The sequence below is a fragment of the Oncorhynchus clarkii genome, chromosome 1 (assembly GCF_045791955.1).
Source record: "Oncorhynchus clarkii lewisi isolate Uvic-CL-2024 chromosome 1, UVic_Ocla_1.0, whole genome shotgun sequence".
Classification (NCBI taxonomy): Eukaryota; Metazoa; Chordata; class Actinopteri; order Salmoniformes; family Salmonidae; genus Oncorhynchus; species Oncorhynchus clarkii.
Window position 1 is genome coordinate 17,411,016 of NC_092147.1, and position 16,894 is coordinate 17,427,909.

Genomic DNA, 16,894 nt, shown 5'->3' on the forward strand with positions numbered 1-16,894 from the left:
TAAGATGAGAGCACCCCTCCAGCTAGGATGGAGTCCGTCACTCCTCAACAGGCCAGGCTTGGTCCTGTTTGTGGATGAGTCCCAGAAAGATGGCCAATTGTGTACAAATTGTATATTTTGGGAGGGGCAGAAAACAGGAGGGGCAGAAAACCAGCGATTGAGTTGTGAGACTGCTGTAGAGCTCATCACTCCCCTTAACTGGGAGGGGGCAAGAGACAATTACTCGATGCCGACACATCTTTCTAGCTGATTTACACGCTGAAGCTATGTTGCGCTTAGTGACCTCTGACTGTTTCATCCTAACATCGTTGGTGCCGACCTGGATTACAATATTCCTATACTCTCTACACTCGCCAGTTTTAGCTTTAACCACCACCATCTTCAGATTAGCCTTAACATCGGTAGCCCTGCCCCCTGGTAAACAGTGTATCGCTGGTTGATTTGTTTTAAGTCTAATACTGTGGGTAATGAAGTCACCAATGTCTAGGGTTTTCAATTGGTCAGAGCTAACGTAAAATCACCCCATTCCGTACAAATGTGCGCAACCGCAACATTCAAACGAGGCTACAAAGAAAACTAATGGGACTGTAGCGACTGTGTTGACGTCAAATTCGGGGGTGTGAACTAGGATTCTATTCAAGCGTTGATCGACATGGTAATGGCTCTACAGTATTGGAGAAAAGTTGAAAAAAACTGACCCTCCGTTACATCTTGACGTGTCATGTCGTAACGTACAGCAAGCATAAAGCAACTATTTCTGTCTTACAATCTCTCTCCACCAGGTGTAGCACTTCTATCATCCTTTAAAAACAAGAAATGGACAGTGACTGGGGTAAGGGGGGAATACCTAGTCATTTGTTTCGTCATCATTGCATGCGATCATCATTCTCAAAGCCGCCCTAAAAACCTGATTCAAAATTCGACACAAACCTTCAAATAGGTATGTAATGACACATTATATAAACTCTTTATAGTGTTTTATTTACATTTTAGAGGCGATAAGGTGATAAGTTGGACAGATCGAGTGAAAAAAAGCAATTTTCCCACACAATATCTCTCCTTCTCACTATCACACATTAGTACGGGCTCATTGCCTGCTTGAATTATGCAGAAACGGGCAGCATTTAGGTCATGTAATTGATTCTGTTGGAAAGTGGAGAAATTGTGCTTTAAAATGGTATTGACATGACAGTTGATCTGGAAGTATTGCGTTTTGGGGGCGCTAAAATAAGGGCAATTGTACGGACCAAGGCGATGTACGAGTTTACGTAAATGTTGGGAGTCCTACAGCATTTCCTTCCAGAAGCCATGAGAAAATGGTCCGGCTGCGGACTATCTGTACTTACTGGTGGCACATCTTTTCCTACACTTAAATTACCCTTGCCTAACTATTGCGTCTGAAGCTGGGCTTGCAGCACAGCTATCCTTGCCATAATGCGATCGTTCTGTATATTATGAGTACAGCGACTGCAATTAGAAGGCCTCATGTTAATGTTACTACTTAGCTTCGGCTGGTGGAGGTCCTGACGAACCAAGTCCAGATAAAGCGTCCAGGGTTCAAAAAATTGAATGAAAAAAGTCGAGCGAGGGGAAAAAAATTAAAATATAAACGGCCATTAAAAAGTAAAAACCGTAAAATTGGCAGGTGGCAAAGTAAGGTTAGCAACAAACCGCACGTAAACAAGTTGTGACCGGAAAAGACAGTGTATTGGTGTATACTGACTTCTAATCCCCACTGATACGTATCAAACTAGTGTAGTGGCATTCCATTTTCAGTCCGCGCGTTGGCGACGCACTTCGCTCCTTCCTGAATCAAGGTAAGAAATAAAACACTTTTCTTTACGGTGATAATTCCGTTAGTCCATTCTACATTCTGTTATCGGCCTTAGATATCTTTGGTTACATTCCGTAACATCAGTGGTGGAAAAAGTACCCAATTGTCATACTTGAGTAAAAGTAAAGATACCTTAATAGAATATGACTCAAGTAAAAGTGAAAGTCTCCCAGTAAAATCCTACTTGAGTAAAAGTCAAAAGGTATTTGGTTTTAAATATACTTAAATATCAAAAGTAAAAGTATAAATCATTTCAAATTCCTTATATTAAGCCAACCAGAATTTGCACAATTTTCTTGTTTTTTAACTTTAATTATAGCCAGGGAACGCCCTAAAACTGACATTTACTAGATCAGAGGCAGTAGGGATGATCATGGTGAGTTAGACCATTTTTCTGTCCTGCTAAGCATTCAAAATATAAAGCATATTTTGGGTGTCAGGGAAAAAAATATGAAGTAAAAAGTACATTGTTTTCTTAAGGAATGTAGGGAAGTTGTAAAAATATAAATAGTAAAGTACAAAAACGAATTGAGTAGTACTTTAAATAATTTTTACTTAAGTACTTTGCACGACTGTGTAACATACTGTCACTGACTGTCTCCAAGTGCCACCCAGTCCTTGACTTGGGATGGAATAGGTGCAGGAGCTGTCTTTTTCCATGTCAGTCCATTCACTGAAATTCACAAATTACATTATGCTATAGTGACTTCTGATTATTCACTGTTAATTATTTCTCTATTACTATTATTATAGCCCAAATGAAATAGTAAGCATTATTGACACTGGAAAGCTACTCTGTCTGATCCCACGTAGACTTACCACCTCCTGCGTTGTGCCCTTGATCAAGGCACTTAGCCCCCCAAATATAACTGCACTGTTAGTCATATGTTGTCAACATGTGGTCAACCCTCCATTTGGAGAGCTTCTGGGTGTGCAGGCTTCGATTTTCATCCAGCCCTGAAACACCCAAGTCTGCTTATCAAGGTCCTGTTGAGCAGCTGATGTTTAGGCCACACTGTGGTTAGACAAGGGCTTGAACAAAAGTCTGCACACCCAGTAGCTCTCCTGGAGGATGGTTGCCACCCTTACTAAATACCTTTGTCTTTATAAAATGATTCCCTCATTCAATAAATCAGGAATCAAATGTATAAGGTAGGCTACTTCAAAGCAAAGTATCTAACTAGACATGATTATATATAAGGCTCAAATATCAACACAATTGCACACTCAATTTGTGCAAATATATACATACATAAAGTGTATCAGCAGATTTTGTGCGTTTTTGGTAGGATAATATACATTTTTGTGTGATTTCATTCATAGGAAAATAATTTGTTGGGGGGGGGGCAAACTTCAAAATAATCATTAGAAAGTTATTAGAGCAATGTATTTTGGGCAATGGTGTTCTACACTGCCCCCCCCCCCCCCCCCCCAACAATATATATTTTTAAATGTGTTAACAACCCAATATTGTTAATCAACCAGGTTCTCACCAAAATAGTTATATTATTAATGCCAATGCTGTTTTCTATGCTTGTTTTCTCTTAATACTGCGATACTGGTGCTATGTCGGATCTTATGAAGGTTGCCAGACTGGAGTAAAAGTATGTATTTGTCCATTTTTTTTGAATGGTATCAATTAAGGTATTGATTGGGGAATGGGGTCACATCTTTATGATGGGAAATGTATCAATAAATATGGGGAAACAGAATTCCCCTGGTGCAACTGCATGGTATTTGCAACTATAATGAATCTGGACTAAGATCAATTAAGCCATATCAATGCAGTTAAACAGGTACATGTAATATAAAGAATTATGTTGGCTGACAAGGTCATTTCATGATAATTATTACAGCCGTGTCAGTGATTTTATATTCTTAGGCTATTGTAACAAAGCATAAGCCAGCATTATAGGCCTACTGCGTCTGCCCAGAGCCCTACTAAGCTTTCATGGCAACAGCCATTAGTGCTCACTTTTCAATGTATGAGCCCTGGTTAGAGTCCCTGTTGCAGCTTTCACTTTCTTCCTCTACATTGGTGGCAGTGTTGGGATCACGTCCAGCTCACGTCTAGTTCTGTGATCTAGCAATGGGAAGCATTCTGTTTTTCAACATTGTGTTGGGTGTAATTACATTGATATGTCGAGTGAACAATGGATAAGCAACAATGGGCGTGACAGAATTATTCAGTTAAGGTGTGATTAAGCCTTGCAGCAAAGATGCATGAAGCTGAATGGAAAGTGTTATGCCCTGACCAGTTATTCAGAAGAAAATCCTCTGTAACTGTTGAATTTACATACGTTAAGCAAACACATTCTACACATTTACAAAGGACCTGTAAAGTGTTATTACAACCATGGTGTTATTTTGTTACTGAAGCTTAAATATCAATAACCTAACAATGATCCACATCATATGGGTAGACAAATAATGTAAGTGTGTTATGCAGCAAAACACAACTATCCTTTTTTTTAGGTAGCAAACCAGTAATATGAATCACTGTTGATACATCCTGTTCTGATCTAATGAGATGGATGTAGGATTTTCTACGGCCTAGAATCAAGGCTTTTTTTTCCATTTCATACTCTCCTATACCACTGTTCCCTTTATCTTAAACCCCATAGGATGTAAATAAACACAAATATTTTATACAAAATAATTCATACAAAAGTCAAAGTTGTCTATAACATGAATACAAACAAGGTGAGCGTGTGTATCCCCATTCCCCAATCAAATACCTTTATGATACCAAAAAATTAAAATAATGATATGTCTTTGTCTCCAGTCTGGCAACCCTCATAAAATTCGAAATAGCCTTGTGTAAAATGCATTAAGAAAGAAATGGTGTAATGTAAACAAAAAAGTGGAGCCTTGTATTAAATGCATTGAAGCAAATTGTGTAATGTAGGCTCCACAAAAACACACCAAAACTGCTGAAAAACTTTTTGTACATATTTCCACGAATTGAGCGTGAAATTGTGTTGCAACTATTCATGTTTCAGGAGAGCTCTATGCATAGCAAGTTGTTAGTCTCAGTCATTATTTCATACCTGCTGCTGAAATTATGCGGGCAACGGCCCACTCACAATGGCACACATGCTGCACCACAGACATGTACTGAAGGGTCATTCCGATAATGCCTGATATGTTTTTATTTTTATTGATTGATCATATTCAATAGTGTGCTTTCATACCGAATTATATTAGAGTTTTTTTTTTTATGAGCTGGCGGACACCCAGACAGTTTTGTTTGTGTGGATGTGCTTACTATCGGCGAATAAACTATAAACTATCCAAATAAAGGAAGTTACACACTCCATGTATAATCTCCCAGCAATTTAATGGGTATTTACCGATGTTTCAGCATCACTGTGCCTTCCTCACGGCACAGTGAGGAATTATATTAACAACAATTATTAAACTATTTTATGTGACTTTCATGACCTTACAAACCCTAATTTGACAATTTGGAAAAGCGCATCTTGCCATTCAGCCTGGCGCATTTACAATCTGCGCAATCTCGAACAGCCTACTGTCACCCACAGATTCACAGACTAGCAGCAAATACATTTGAACGAAGCGGAATCAGGAAACGAATGCCCACTCTCCATTGCTATTCAATGAAGATCCTGCCTTCATTCCGCTTTGATCGACCTTTTCTGCCTCGGCGTGTGAATCTGTGCCAGCAATAGGCTATTTTTATAGACAAGCCAGGTCGTAATTCCCAAAAAATGAGAAGTGCCGGTAAACTCTGGCCTAAATCAAGGTCTGGTGCCGTCTGTAAACTGTCATCTGTGTACAGTATAGGCTATTAACGCATGGAGTCTTTTCTAGACAGATGTTATAACCATAGATAGTGGGCATCTCTGACACCAGACTTTAATTGACATTTTCCTCAATAGTACTAGTGCATATAATTTTACAACTAAAGTAAAAACCCTTGTCAAATATGATTGGCCTCCTCAAAGTTTGTCTCAGGAATCCCAGACCTAGGGCAGTATGCTGGAACATTGTTAATGTGGGAGGCAACCCGTCTACAATTAAGACTACAATAAATGAAGACTACAATAAAGTAATCAAACACTGATTTTATACAAATTATCCTCAAATTTCTACAGTAGAGCTGATTGTTGTAGCCTAGCCTACCTTAGTCAAGGTTTGGGGGTCAAATACACTCATGGTGGGTACTTTACTTTTACATAAAGATTACCACACTGTGGAAGTTAAGATATTTTAAGAAACAATGCTTTGACACACACCCTGTTTTTCAGATGTGCTCCGCCCAAATGGTCCTCATCATTTTGATTGGCATTGCCACCATTGAAACTGTGACTGGTTTTAGTGGTGGTAGTGTTGCCATGTCCTGTGACACAATGTTGCCCCAACATGGTTCTCCCACACCTGAGAGTGGTCCGTTTAGTGTCCCTAAACATTTCTGTTCCAGTGCTGCAGGAGATGAGACTATAGGTAAAGATCAAAACACCCTGAATGTGTGTGTTTGTGTGCATGTGCATGTGAATAAATGTGTGCAACTTGGAGTAAATTAATAAATGCATTTAAGAATAGAGAAGGCAATATTCTACATTTACACAGGAAGCCAAGTTCTGATATTTATTTAACTTATTGGTCTTTTGACTAATCAGATCAGCTCTGAAAAACATCTGACGTGTAAAGATCTAATGTGATTGGTCAAAATACCAATTAGTGGGGGGAAAAAACAGAATTGGGCTGCCTGTGTAAACGCAGCCCTTATTGGGCCTTGTCAGAGGAGCTTGATGAACCATGGGCTACGTAAGGTATTATATATGTGAAGCCTAATAGTGGATGGTACAGAACCCATTATACACTGACTAAAAATATAAACGCAGCATGCAACAATTTCAAAGATTTGACAGTTACAGTTCATATAAGAAAGTCAGTCAATTGAAATAAATAAATTAGGCCCTAATCTATGGAGAATACAGATATGTATCTGTTGGTCACAGATATCTTTTTAAAAAAAGCTAGGGGCGTGGATCAGAAAACCAGTCAGTATCTGGCGTGACCACCATTTGCCTCATGCAGCATGACACATTTCCTTCGCATAGAGTTGATCAGGCTGTTTATTGTGGCCTGTGGAAGGTTGTCCCACTCCTCTTCAATGGCTTTGCTATGTTGCTGGATAATGGCCGGAACTATCAGGAATCAAGGTAAGACCCAGATGCAGACCGTGTCGAAGTAACAATCTTTATTACAGCAACAGGAGCAAAGTAACAGGACGACAGGCAGGGTCAGAGGCAGGCAAAGTGGTCAGGCGGGTGAGTACAGGGCCAGGACAGGCAAGGGTCAAAAACCAGGAGGATGAGAAAAGAGAGACTGGGGAAAAGCAGGAGCTGACACAAAAACGCTGGTAAGCTTCCAGGATATCCGGGCCAGGTCGATAAGAAAGGCCTGTTCACAGAAGTGTTTTAGGGAGCGTTTGACAGTGATGAGGGGTGGTCGTTTGACTGCGGACCCATAACGGATGCAGGCAATGAGGCAGTGATCGCTGAGATACTGATTGAAAACAGCAGAGGTGTATTTGGAGGGCAAGTTGGTCAGGATAATATCTATGAGGGTGCCCATGTTTACGGATTTAGGGTTGTACCTGGTGGGTTCCTTGATAATTTGTGTGAGATTGAGGGCATCTAGCTTAGATTGTAGGACGGCCTGGTGGTTAAGCATATCCCAGTTTAGGTCACCTAGCAGAACGATATCTGAAGATATATGGGGGGCATTCAATTCACATATGGTGTCCAGGGCACAGCTGGGAGCTGAGGGGGGTCTAACAGGCGGCAACAGTGAGAGACTTATTTTTGGAGAGATTCATTTTTAAAATTAGAAGCTCTAACTGTTTGGGCATTGACCTGGAAAGTATGACTGAACTTTGCAGGCTATCTCTGCAGTAGATTGCAACTCCTCCCCCTTTGGCAGTTCTATCTTGACGGAAAATGTTGTAGTTGGGGATGGAAGTCTCCGAATTTTTGGTGGCCTTCCTAAGCCAGGACTCAGACACGGCAAGGACATCAGGGTTGGGGGAGTGTGCTAAAGCAGTGAGTAAAACAAACTTAAGGAGGAGGCTTCTGATGTTAACATGCATGAAACCAAGGCTTTTATGGTTAGAGAAGTCCACAAATAAGAGCGCCTGGGGACACACAGTGTCTGGGTTAACCTACATCACCCGAGGAACAGCCACGTAGAAAAACCCTGTTCCGGCAGGAGAGGAAGAGTGACAGATAAATCCAGCAGCTAGGGAGTCCCCAATGTAGGTATCCGTAGCCATGTTCTCCGGTTCCTACAGAGAGTACAGATGTCCCCGGGATGGCGTGGCACTAGAGAGAAGGTCAATCCCGTAGTCGTAGGGTTGGTGTGGCGGAAGCGACGTGGCCTGGGCCTTTCTGAACACCTCCCGGAAGTCTGGTACTGGTACTCCGAGGGAATGGCAGAGATACGGGGCACCTTCCGAGCCCCCACGAAGACGTCCTGGGGCAGGTTGTGCTGACTTCAGGCAATGGGCGTGGTAGAACAGGCTCCAGCCCATAATGGCACCAGTAGACCTCTTAATGAGGGGATTGTGTCGCTGGTAAAATCCCAATACCACGGGAATCAGAGGGGATTTGATGAACAGGAACTGCATAGTCTCGCTGTGGTTCCCTGAAACACCCGTAGGTTGATGGGAGTGGTGTTGTGGGTCACTCGGGCCTATTGAGTGCCCATCCAGTGATCTTATGTGCATGTGAATGGAGAGGGGCTGAGTGGGGATGTTCAGCTCGGACGCCAGGGTAGTGTCCAAAATCCTCTCCCTCCATCATTCCTGTAATCGCCCATCGATATGGATGGTCAAAGCGATGAGGGAATCGAGCTCCGTAGGTAACTCCCGGGCTGAAAGCTCATCCTTGACCTCTTCCGACACGCCATGCAGGAACATATCGAACAGTGCCTCTTGATTCCAAGCACTCTCCGCCAACGTGTGGAAATCTACCACATAATCAGCTACACTGCGGGAGTCCTGCCGAAGCTGGATTAGCCTCCGGGCGGCCTCTTGCCTGGAGAACGGGGCATCAAAGATCTTTCTCACTTCTCCCATGAATCCTTCCAGACTAGCGTATATGGCCGGCTGTAGCTCCCACACTGCAGTAGAGACGGTGAGAGCCCTCCCGGACATCATCGTGATGAGGTAGGCTATCTTGGAGAGTCCCGAGGGGAAGTATGAGGGCTGAAGCTCGAAGATGAGGGAACACTGAGCTAGGAACATCATTTGAGAGAAATAAGCTTTTTGTGCATAAGGAAAATTTATTTCAGCTCATGAAACACGGGACCAACACTTTGCATGTTGCCTTTATATTTTTGTTCAGTATAGTTGGTATCTCCTACTAGGTTCCTCCTACAATAGATCACTATTTTTGTGTTTGAAAAGTATGAACCCGTCTATGTTTCTAATAATGTGTTACAGTGTCACTCAAAGCTGGTCCTGCCACGACGTTTAAAGGGTTTCTGTTGGAGGCTAGGGAACAGGATGGACCTCCTGCTGGCACCTTCACTCTGCTCACTCCCGCTCATAGCCGCCTTCTTCAGTGCGGTGGGAATCCAGTGAGTCTGCTCTAATAGAAGTGTTTTCCCCCTCTTGTTGTTTAGTTACCCTCTTATTGCAGTTTCCTTTACCCTCCTTATTCCTCATCTCACATGGTCAAACATCAGTCTCATGATCAGACAATGATACTGGTAAAAAGGTGTCATCAAGCTAAGGTGCTTTGAAATGAGCTGTATGACACCTTTGATGTCAGTCTGTCCATGACTGTAAAATGTGTGTGTAGGCAGCTGCTGTTACCCAACCAAACAACCAAGCCAAGACATTCATCGAAGCCAAGTGGAGAGCACCATACAAAGGAGTTTTCTATTTCAGGTCATTATTCATGCATTAATGAATGAATTTACTGTAATATGCTGTTGTCGCACTAGAGTAAAAGGGACATTCAGTCTTTAAGCATGTTTATTGATATTTTTCAGAGTCACATTTATTAAAGACATGATGAAGTTCTGGATACCAGAGGCCATTAACATCACCACCTGTCCTACTACTTCTACTACTACTGTCACTCCTACTACTATCACTACTTCTACTACTACTGTCACTCCTACTACTATCACTACTTCTACTGTCACTCCTACTACTATCACTACTTCTACCATCACTCCTCCTACTACTCCTGCTATCACGCCTCCTACTATCACTACTCCTACTATCACTACTCCTACTCCTGCTCTGCACACATCTGCACCCTCTACGTGTATGCTTATTAGCGCTCTCATTCGGCCTTCACTCTTGGTCATGAGTCTTCCAAAAGGCCAGACACTTTGGCATAAGGTAAGTCATAATATGGATTTCAATATTTTACTTCTAGTTCTTTCAGTGTCTTGTTTAGGAAAATCTCCATGACTTCGTACAGCTGGGGCCGTGTCCACAAAGCGTCCCAGAGTAGGAAATTGGTCGTAAGTGAGGAGAATATAGACATTTTACCTCTACAATGTTGAGTAAAAATAAACCTCTTCTTTAGTCATAAGAATCTCACCTTTCTATTTTTTTCTGGGGGGGGGGGGCTAAACTTACTATTGAGAGTTAGAATAGTAGAATACACAAGGTGCAATTTCAAAATGTGATTGCCAATCAACAGTTTTTCTCTTATGTCAGTCACAAGCTATATTTCCATTAACGTGTCCAGTGATTCCCACCTATCGGTCTCATGAAGAATTGACAAATATTTGCCATATTCGAATAATTATCTCGTGCCAGTGTATTGCCACGGTACACTGGCACTCCTGTAGATGTGAAATAATTTGATGGTGAAACTTGCATCCAGCCAACCAGAAAAGCAAGGCAAGTTAAGGCTGTTTCCATTACACATGTTGCAATGTTTTTGTTGTTGCAACATTGCTTTTGTCATATAAACCTGGGTCATTGGAAACCTGTAGAACCTGTGTAGAAACCTGTGTAGAAATGTAGCAAACTGTTTTAAAACTGCTACATTTTCTCTCTGCCCCAATAGCAAAATGTGTAGAATTGTAGCAAACCTGCTTTGAAACATGTTTTCTGTGCCTCATGGCAAAATGCGTAGAATTGCAGAAAGTTAACTGAAGAAAGAACTGCAACAACAAAATCAGTAGAATTGCATGAAATTAGTAAAAACATTTGCTAAATCTTCTCTCTGCCTATGGCTAAATGTGTAGAATTGCAGCAAACTTGCTTTAAAACTGCAACATTGTCTCTGCACCCCATGGTCAAATGTGTAAAATTGCAGAAAATGTACTTTAAAAACGTCAAGATTGTGGCCACTCAAATGTTTTGCCCACCAACAAAACTTTACTTAGGGCCCCCAAATGGCTAGGGCTCGCCCTTTGTTTTATGAAACACTATCGGCAAGTGACTTGATGCTTACTGTGCTAAAGAGATTCAGAGTTGTTCAACAGGATGGATGAGTGTGTTGATATAATGGTAATTTTATAAAAAATGTAACATACCATCACACTGAATGATTCAGTGCAATATGTCGATCACATTATTCAGAATATCAGAAATGGTTTAGAAGAAGGTTATGCATACCAACTAAGTGATCGTGTCATGCATAAACTATACCACATGCTAATGCAGGAACATTGCCTTTAAATTTCAATCACGCTGTAATGCTGAGCTTCGGCGATACGGAATGAACAGAGCTCTATATTTCCTTTGTGGTACCTCAAAATGTAATGATTACCATTATAAGTTGATTTTACTCCTGGTGCAGAGTTTGTCTGGGCAGTCTCTTAACATCACCATAAAACCTACTCTGAGCTGGGAGTTTTTTGTTGTTTAAACAGGTTCTGATAGGATTCATAGGACCGGTTCTGAGACTCTTTGTGGATACGAACCGGGATGTTTTGCTCTTTGGTCCTTCTGCACTTAGTCATGGTGTAGATGATTCTGGTTTAAAGCAGTACCTCTCCAACTGATCTTTTGTCTGGAAATGTTTAGTGTCTACAGTGCCATACTGTCTATTCTATTAGTATAATGCTGGGCAATGATTTGACAACAGTTGTTATTTTGTTGCAGTTGTTCAAGAAGTTGTTGTGTCCTCTCTCAATGGTTGCAGCCATCATTGCCTTTATTTTGTTGCTGCTATGGGAGCCAATACAAGTGAGTATCAATGACTTTATTTCAGCAATAAGCCCCAAAGGGGTGTGGTATATTGAGAAATATACAGTACCACGGCTATGAGCAGATTTTTAGGCACGATGTGTATATTTATATATGGCTGACAGCCAATCAGCATTCAGGGCTTGAACCACCCAGTTTATAATGTAATTTATACAACGGGTGGTTCTAATCCTGAATGCTGATCGGTTAAAACCGCATTCCAGCCCGTATCTATTCCACAAGTTACCACCGGCTAAATCTATGACGTTAAAATGCCTATTTACTCTGTTCCATCTCTCTGTGCAATCCGCTGTCTAATCAACCCAGCCAGGCACTATATAAGCTTGATTTCCCCTATAAAATGCATCTAGACATTATCTCACATTTCTTTTAGACTAACATCTAGTTTTCAACAGCGGAGATTTGTATAAACCTTGCGTTCTGTCTCTCCGACATTTGCAACATTGTTTTAATATTCAAATTTGATCTCCAGCTGTCCTATAGTAATTAACATGTAGGGGTCGGGACTAGAGAGAGGCAGGCAGTATTTCCCAGCCAGTCGAAATCATGAATCAGCTGGCATAATTTTTATGAAAATATACAAAGAACTGTCAATTGAAAAAGATCAAACTAAACGAAGTGCAACTAGTTTGCAATCTTTATAGCTTCAGTTTGAAGTGATTTTGTTAGCTGTGTTGTTGGCTAGCTCCTTTGAACAATAGTGTCCTGACGAGAGAGCACATTTTCTATGCCAGGCAAAATCGTGCCTCATTAGCTCATTGTTATGGATGTTTCCAAATAAATGTCACTAGAAAACAGCTTAAACAAATGCAAATGCAGCTACTGTTGTTATTATTTTTGACGTTTGATGTGACTGTAAGTTAGCCTTAGTTGGCTAGCTAGCAAGCAAGGGATAAGTACGTTGCCAGCCAGTATGAAAATGGAACATTTAGAACGAAGGACGGGGTTGTGTCCATAGATACAGATGCCTCTGGCAACCGAACCAATAGAATGAACGACCAGCCGGCTTGGTTAGCAACCCTAGATTTGTGTCGGGACTATATCTTGTGGAAGGAAGAAATTGTATGAATAAATTAATCAAAATGAAGTTTTAAATGAAAATATGTCATTCATTATATAAATATATTGGTATATATATTGGATGCTGATTGGCTGAAACTGCATTCAAACCGTTTATATTTAAGTGATAATGCCCTCGAAGCCGGTATTTGGAGGATGTATTGGCACGGTTTGACGGTCCTCGACGAACACCAATTACAATAAAATCCTCCAAACACCAGCTTCGAGAGCATTATCACTTCAATATTAATGGTTTGAATGCAATTTCAGCCAATCAGCATCCAGGACCCAAACTACCCAGTTTATAATAGTGTATAGACTTTCTTCCTGCCAGAACACTGTACTGCTTGTACAGGGTTGGGGTAAACTCCATGTTGAGATGAAATGTGAGTGTGACTTTGTCTTATAGATAACTCTTGTGGCTGTTGTTGGTGTGGCAATGGTCCTGAGCTTGGGACAAACGATTGTTGTTTTTCTACCCTTTGGGCCCAGCCATGAAATGTGAGTTCCTCAGATCAAAGCCTGAAAATGTGTGTTGAAAGTACCTGAATTGAACCTCACACTGGTAAAGATGTCATGTTATGTATATTTTTTCAGGAGGTCCATCTGTGATTTGGTTCTCAGAGTGATTGCCTTCACAACTGAGGTTTTTACCAGTAAGGAACTTCACCTTTTGATTTTAACTGAAGGAGAACAATATGTCATAGCTCATGTGATTCCATAGTTGACTCGTCAGATCTAACCTATATTTTACAAGAAATCATTCTCTTCTCGTTCGGTGGAGCCGTTGTGAACAAAATCAACAATCTCTGAGTGTTAGATTAGTTCTGTAGAAGGCTCACTACAGTATACCTACCCTGTGTGTTGCTGTGTTGACAGTGAATAAGATCACATTTTCAGGTTTAGCCTACTCAACCTAGTTAGTAGTACAATGTAATACTCAAGCTATATGCGCTTTTCTCTCCTTCGGTATTTCTCATCCCTCTCTCTAACACAGTGGCGGCCATATTTGTGGGTCTGGAGGAAATTGAGAAGTGCTGCTCGATACACTGGCGCATGAAAGTGATGGGAGGGTATACAGCCTGGGTGGCTCTGTTCTACTTGATGTTCATATACCTCTGTTGCAACCAGAGTTACCAGAGGAAAAGTAAGATTTGTGAATATTAAGCAGGTTACTGTTTTTTGTCATGAATCTTGTTCTGGAGGCAGCTCTGAATAGTGATAACTCTAATGCCTAACCCAAACCTTAAATTAGGACCAAAAACGTTTTTTTCCCCAATTTCTTTTTAACAATATAGCCAATTTTTACTTTTCATCTGGCCTATCTAAGGTAAGATTGCTCAGTTCTGCCTCTAGGACAAGAATCATGACAATAAATGTCATCCTGTGAACATCAACGTCTCATCTCACCGTTCAAGATATTGGCATTTCTTAAAAATGTAAGTCGATTTTAATATGGCTTTGTCTTCTCTTCACCTCGCAGGAAATGCAGGAATTGATGACAAATGGATTGTGCCAAAGAGAACGGTAAGTAATCGTATTATAAAGGTCACTGTGTTGCCTCCACTTTCAATCTAATATCACAAAATACTTATCATAAGAATGTTTTTTTATATATATAATGATCCAATGATTGGATGATCGAATACATGTGGGGAGGGGGTGCTTTGAAATGCAATGTGTCAAAACACATTTTCATGTCACTTTTTAAAATTGTAGTAATTTTTTCATCTTCTTTTCAGACACTCTCTTTTGAAAAAATCCTCAAAGTTATCCTCGTTCTGGGCAACTTGGGTTTTACAGTGGCTCTTATCATTGGAATATATACTTATGAGACATGAGGACGGTGTAAAGCAATGGGGTTTGCGTCATTACATTAAAACATGTATTATGGCAGTAGGTTTATACTGTAGATATGTGTTATCCACTTGGTAACATACTGTATGTCACACATGCACTTTAACCCATGTTTATCATTCTTTATTTTTGGTTTGGGTTACAATACACGTTTATACTGTATCATGAATACTTAGATGTTTTACTATAGCTACATTTCCATCCATATGGCGACAGATTTTCATGCGAATATTCTAAAATCCACATAGAACAATACGCTCATTTTCCCACCAGAGTTGTTTTCATCAAATTGACTTGTTGCACATAAAATGATGTGTGTGATGACGTAGTGCACATAAAAATACATTTTGCGGTTAAATTCCCATGTACCGAATAAAAAATACAAGTTAAATGGGTTTCAATTGCATTTTCAACTCTACTAATGATTTTCTCACCCAAAACTGTATGTTATATAGCAAGTGTGCACTCTGGTATTGGCAATGTGCTCTAGTCAACAGCGCACAGATTTAGTGCACTGTTGGCTAGAGCACACATATAGCCTATACATCAAGGGTACTACGAGGTCCGGAGCCTGCTGGTTTTCTGTTCTACCTGATAATTAATTACAAATACCTACATTAGGGACGCTTGTGGCAGCTCCCTTCTGATTGATGAGGATTTTCATAAGCCTTCCATAAGCTTCTCACAATAAGTTGGGTGAATTTTGGCCCATTCCTCCTGACAGAGCTGGTGTAACTGAGTCAGGTTTGTAGGCCTCCTTGCAGCACACGCTTTCTCAGTTCTGCCTACAAATGTTCTATGGGACTGAGGTCAGGGCTTTGTGATGGTGTTACAGGAATTATATTCCTCTATGTTTTAATACCCAATTAAAATTAAACACTGTCAATTCCTAAGAATTTGTAAGACTCTTATTTGTATAAAATGGACAGAGACCAGTCTCTAATATCAACCAGCTGCGTTTATTCTTGAGAGTACTGAACATGATACAGTTTACCATAGATTATAAACTGAAAATGACGTCATTAGTTTTCGTAACACCCCGTCTCATCAACCAGCAGTACAATGGCTGTATAGTTCTCAAGCCTTCCCACATCGTCTCTCCCTACTAAGATAATTTACGACGCAAGCCAAGGTCTGCCTGTGTAGATAAGCATTCTAGCCAGCCTGGCTATAAATTCATTCATTTCTACCAAGGAACAGACAGTCATTGTTCTACTTCTTGATTATATTTACACGCATTATATTCAGTACTAGGATTATAAAGAAAATTAATATATATACAGTAACATAATAGTATTCTGATTAGTCAGTCCTGATTGAAATGTATACATAATTAGTCATTATTGATCGAAAATTCCCTTAACAGATGGCCACTCCAATACCTTGACTTTGTTGTCCTTAAGCCATTTTGCCACAACTTTTTGAAGTATGCTTGGGGTCATTGCCCATTTGGAAGACCCATTTGCGACCCAGCTTTAACTTCCTGACTGATGTCTTGAGATGTTGCTTCAATATATCCACATACTTTTCCTCCTCATGATGCCATCTATTTTGTGAAGTGCACCAGTCCCTCCTGCAGCAAAGCACCCCCACAACATGATGCTCCACCACCGTACTTCACGGTTGGGAGGGTGTTCTTCAGCTTGCAAGCCTCCCCCTTTTTGCTCCAAACATAACGATGGTCATTATGGCCAAACAGTTCTATTTTTGTTTCATCAGACCAGAGGACATTTCTCCAAAAAGTATGATCTTTGTCCCCATGTGCAGTTGCAAACTGTAGTCTGGCTTTTTTATGGCGGTATTGGAGCAGTGGCTTCTTGTTTGCTGAGCGGCCTTTCAGGTTATGTTGATATAGGTCTCGTTTACTGTGGATATAGATACTTTTGTACCAGTTACCTCCAGCATCTTCCCAAGGTCTTTTGCTGTTGTTCTGG

At 40.7% G+C, this 16,894-nt stretch overlaps 1 protein-coding gene across 1 annotated transcript; it reads left to right on the top strand.

Annotated features, from left to right (window-relative positions):
* Window positions 1-1,301: 1,301 nt before the first annotated feature.
* Window positions 1,302-15,853, top strand: LOC139373258 (putative ferric-chelate reductase 1). The gene is made up of 11 exons (XM_071113606.1): window positions 1,302-1,817; window positions 6,106-6,301; window positions 9,306-9,442; window positions 9,667-9,755; window positions 9,860-10,217; window positions 11,940-12,023; window positions 13,513-13,604; window positions 13,701-13,759; window positions 14,101-14,250; window positions 14,587-14,630; window positions 14,846-15,853. The coding sequence occupies exons 2-11, from the start codon at window positions 6,106-6,108 to the stop codon at window positions 14,942-14,944; spliced, it is 1,308 nt and encodes a 435-aa protein (XP_070969707.1). The 5' UTR covers window positions 1,302-1,817; the 3' UTR covers window positions 14,945-15,853.
* The last annotated feature ends 1,041 nt before the right edge of the window (window positions 15,854-16,894 follow it).